This window comes from Silene latifolia, chromosome Y, assembly GCF_048544455.1.
Source record: "Silene latifolia isolate original U9 population chromosome Y, ASM4854445v1, whole genome shotgun sequence".
Classification (NCBI taxonomy): Eukaryota; Viridiplantae; Streptophyta; class Magnoliopsida; order Caryophyllales; family Caryophyllaceae; genus Silene; species Silene latifolia.
The window spans coordinates 125,292,565-125,294,764 of NC_133538.1; the positions used below are offsets into that span (position 1 = coordinate 125,292,565).

General features: G+C 38.0%; 1 protein-coding gene across 1 annotated transcript; it reads left to right on the forward strand.

Moving 5' to 3' along the window:
- The first annotated feature begins 1,438 nt into the window (after positions 1 to 1,438).
- LOC141628853 (uncharacterized) lies at positions 1,439 to 2,200 on the forward strand. The gene is made up of 2 exons (XM_074441946.1): positions 1,439 to 1,834; positions 2,010 to 2,200. The coding sequence occupies exons 1-2, from the start codon at positions 1,495 to 1,497 to the stop codon at positions 2,198 to 2,200; spliced, it is 531 nt and encodes a 176-aa protein (XP_074298047.1). The 5' UTR covers positions 1,439 to 1,494.

Below are 2,200 nucleotides of genomic sequence, written 5' to 3' on the forward strand. Positions count from 1 at the left end.
AAAGCACACTATTCAACTTTAACTTCAACATACAAATTACTCAACGAACAAGTGAAAACAATTATAGTTTCGTACAAGAAATGTAAACGAAGTAATAGAAAACATCATAAAAGAACAACAAAAGATTGCAATATCGGCCTTTTTATTTTGCGATATTACTCTACCCCTCTAAAAAGGAACTTCGTCCCCAAAGTTCACCACCGAATTACTACGCATATTACTTAAAACTTACCTCTTGACATGTACCCAACACATGTGATTCGTTATTGGCATTACTCATTACTCATACAACCATTAATTCATAAAAGCATGTGCAACTTTATTCGAATAACTAGCCACAGTCACGAATTCATGTATATATCATTTGTATATGTATATGGAGGGACACGACTCCGGTGAAATATAATTAGTAGACATTACGGATGTATAATGAATGCAATAAGAACCAACTACTACTTGCACTGTTCGTTACGATTACGCATCCAAAACACAAACACGACTCCCCACATATGAAATTAACGGTTCAAACATGTTACTAATCATAAACAACCCTATTAAACCTCAAAACATGTAACGATATTAACATTAAAACGATTTTAAATAACGAAATGTTCCTGTAACAGTGCTACTCGATCGAGTGACTTGGCTACTCGATCGAGTAGCCCGAGATCAGAATACTCCCTCCTCGTCACACCTGCAGCTACTCGACCAAGTGAGGGGCACTTTGTCGAGTGGCCACAGGTCAAAACCTTCGGGATATTCCCGTCATAACAATATATATATATATATATATATATATATATATATATATATATATATATATATATATATAGGCGGGATCTCGTGAGTTTGATTCTTACGGTGAGTTGTGAGTTTGGAAAATCTCAACCACTAGATCAAAGGAAATCAAGGGCGTAGATTAAATCTCATAACATTAAAAAAATAGACAAACAAAATCCATTCCTTAGCAAGATAACGATCGTAAATTCAGAACAACAAAATTAGCTTCTCACTAAAACTTTCTCGTTGCGTAACGTGCAAACCATTGAAACAAAACCCTAGAAATTTGGGGAAAAATATCATAGCACATCAATTTCTTCTCAATTTCAACAATTAAAAATCAATTCAACAATTTTTATTAGTTTTCGTCAATTATTGATCGGCCGCCATCGCCAAATTGGTTTTTATCCGTTTGTTAATTTGCAACAACTGTAGAGACAAGGACATGAGTGGTCGGCAAAGTGCACTCGCTGGTCGTGATCGTGTCGTCGGCGGCGGCGGCGTCTCGTCGTGGTGGTGGCAAGTGTGTGAGGTGAGTAATTAGGTTGTGAGGTGAGCTTCTTGCTTCCTGCTATATCTCGATGAGCAAGGATCGATTATTGATTTTTAGCCTGGCAAAATCGTATTTAGTTGGTTCGTACACACGATCGTAGTCGCAACTCCAATGTTAAAACTTGGTTTTCGTGTTGGGGATCAAACCAAAAGATATGGTCTATGGATCTTCTTCTCTTGGAAAAGAGTATAAAACCACGTTCATCATTGTCTACATCTTTCGGAGACGGTTCGGTCTCGACAAAAGCTGCTAGTGGCCAGCATAGTAATGTTTCTCAAAGTGAAGAAAGTAAGAGGGTTTTGTTACAAGATGAGGTGATCATTAGGGCTGCAGGCTTAAGTGATGCAAACCAAGTTGTTGAAATGATAGGGGAAAGTGTAGGAAGTTGTGGTGTGAGTAGTGCAGATTGTTGTAGGATAATCAAGGCTGCTCTTGAGTGTAACAATACTCACTTGGCTCTCTCTATCTTTGCTGCTATGCGCTCTTCTGCCTTTGATCAAGGTTCTTTTCGTCGTTTCCATGTGTTTTTGTGATGGTTTTTTAGTCGTCTGTCATTTATCGGTTGTACTAGTAGTAGAACCATTCATTCTTTGATAATTTGTTAAAGCAATCTTGACTGTGCAATTCTATGCACTGCATTAACTAGTGCATTGATCAAATATTTGTAAAATTGCAGGTGTACATGAGAATGGTAGTTTTGTTGGGAGGTGGAGATGGGCGAGGCCAGAATTAAGCGTGTACACCACATTAGTGATTGGTCTAGCAGCTTCATTGAGGGTTTCGGATGCCCTTAAAATAGTTGATGATATATGCCGAGTTAGACTTTCTTCAGTAGAAGAGGTTTTGAGCGAGTTCTCAATCTTGTAG

Coding starts and splice junctions, on each gene's coding strand:
- LOC141628853 (XM_074441946.1), top strand. CDS start 1,495: ATGGATCTTCTTCTCTTGGAAAAGAGTATAAAACCACGTTCATCATTG. Junction 1,835..2,009: donor CTCTTCTGCCTTTGATCAAG/GTTCTTTTCGTC, acceptor GTAAAATTGCAG/GTGTACATGAGAATGGTAGT.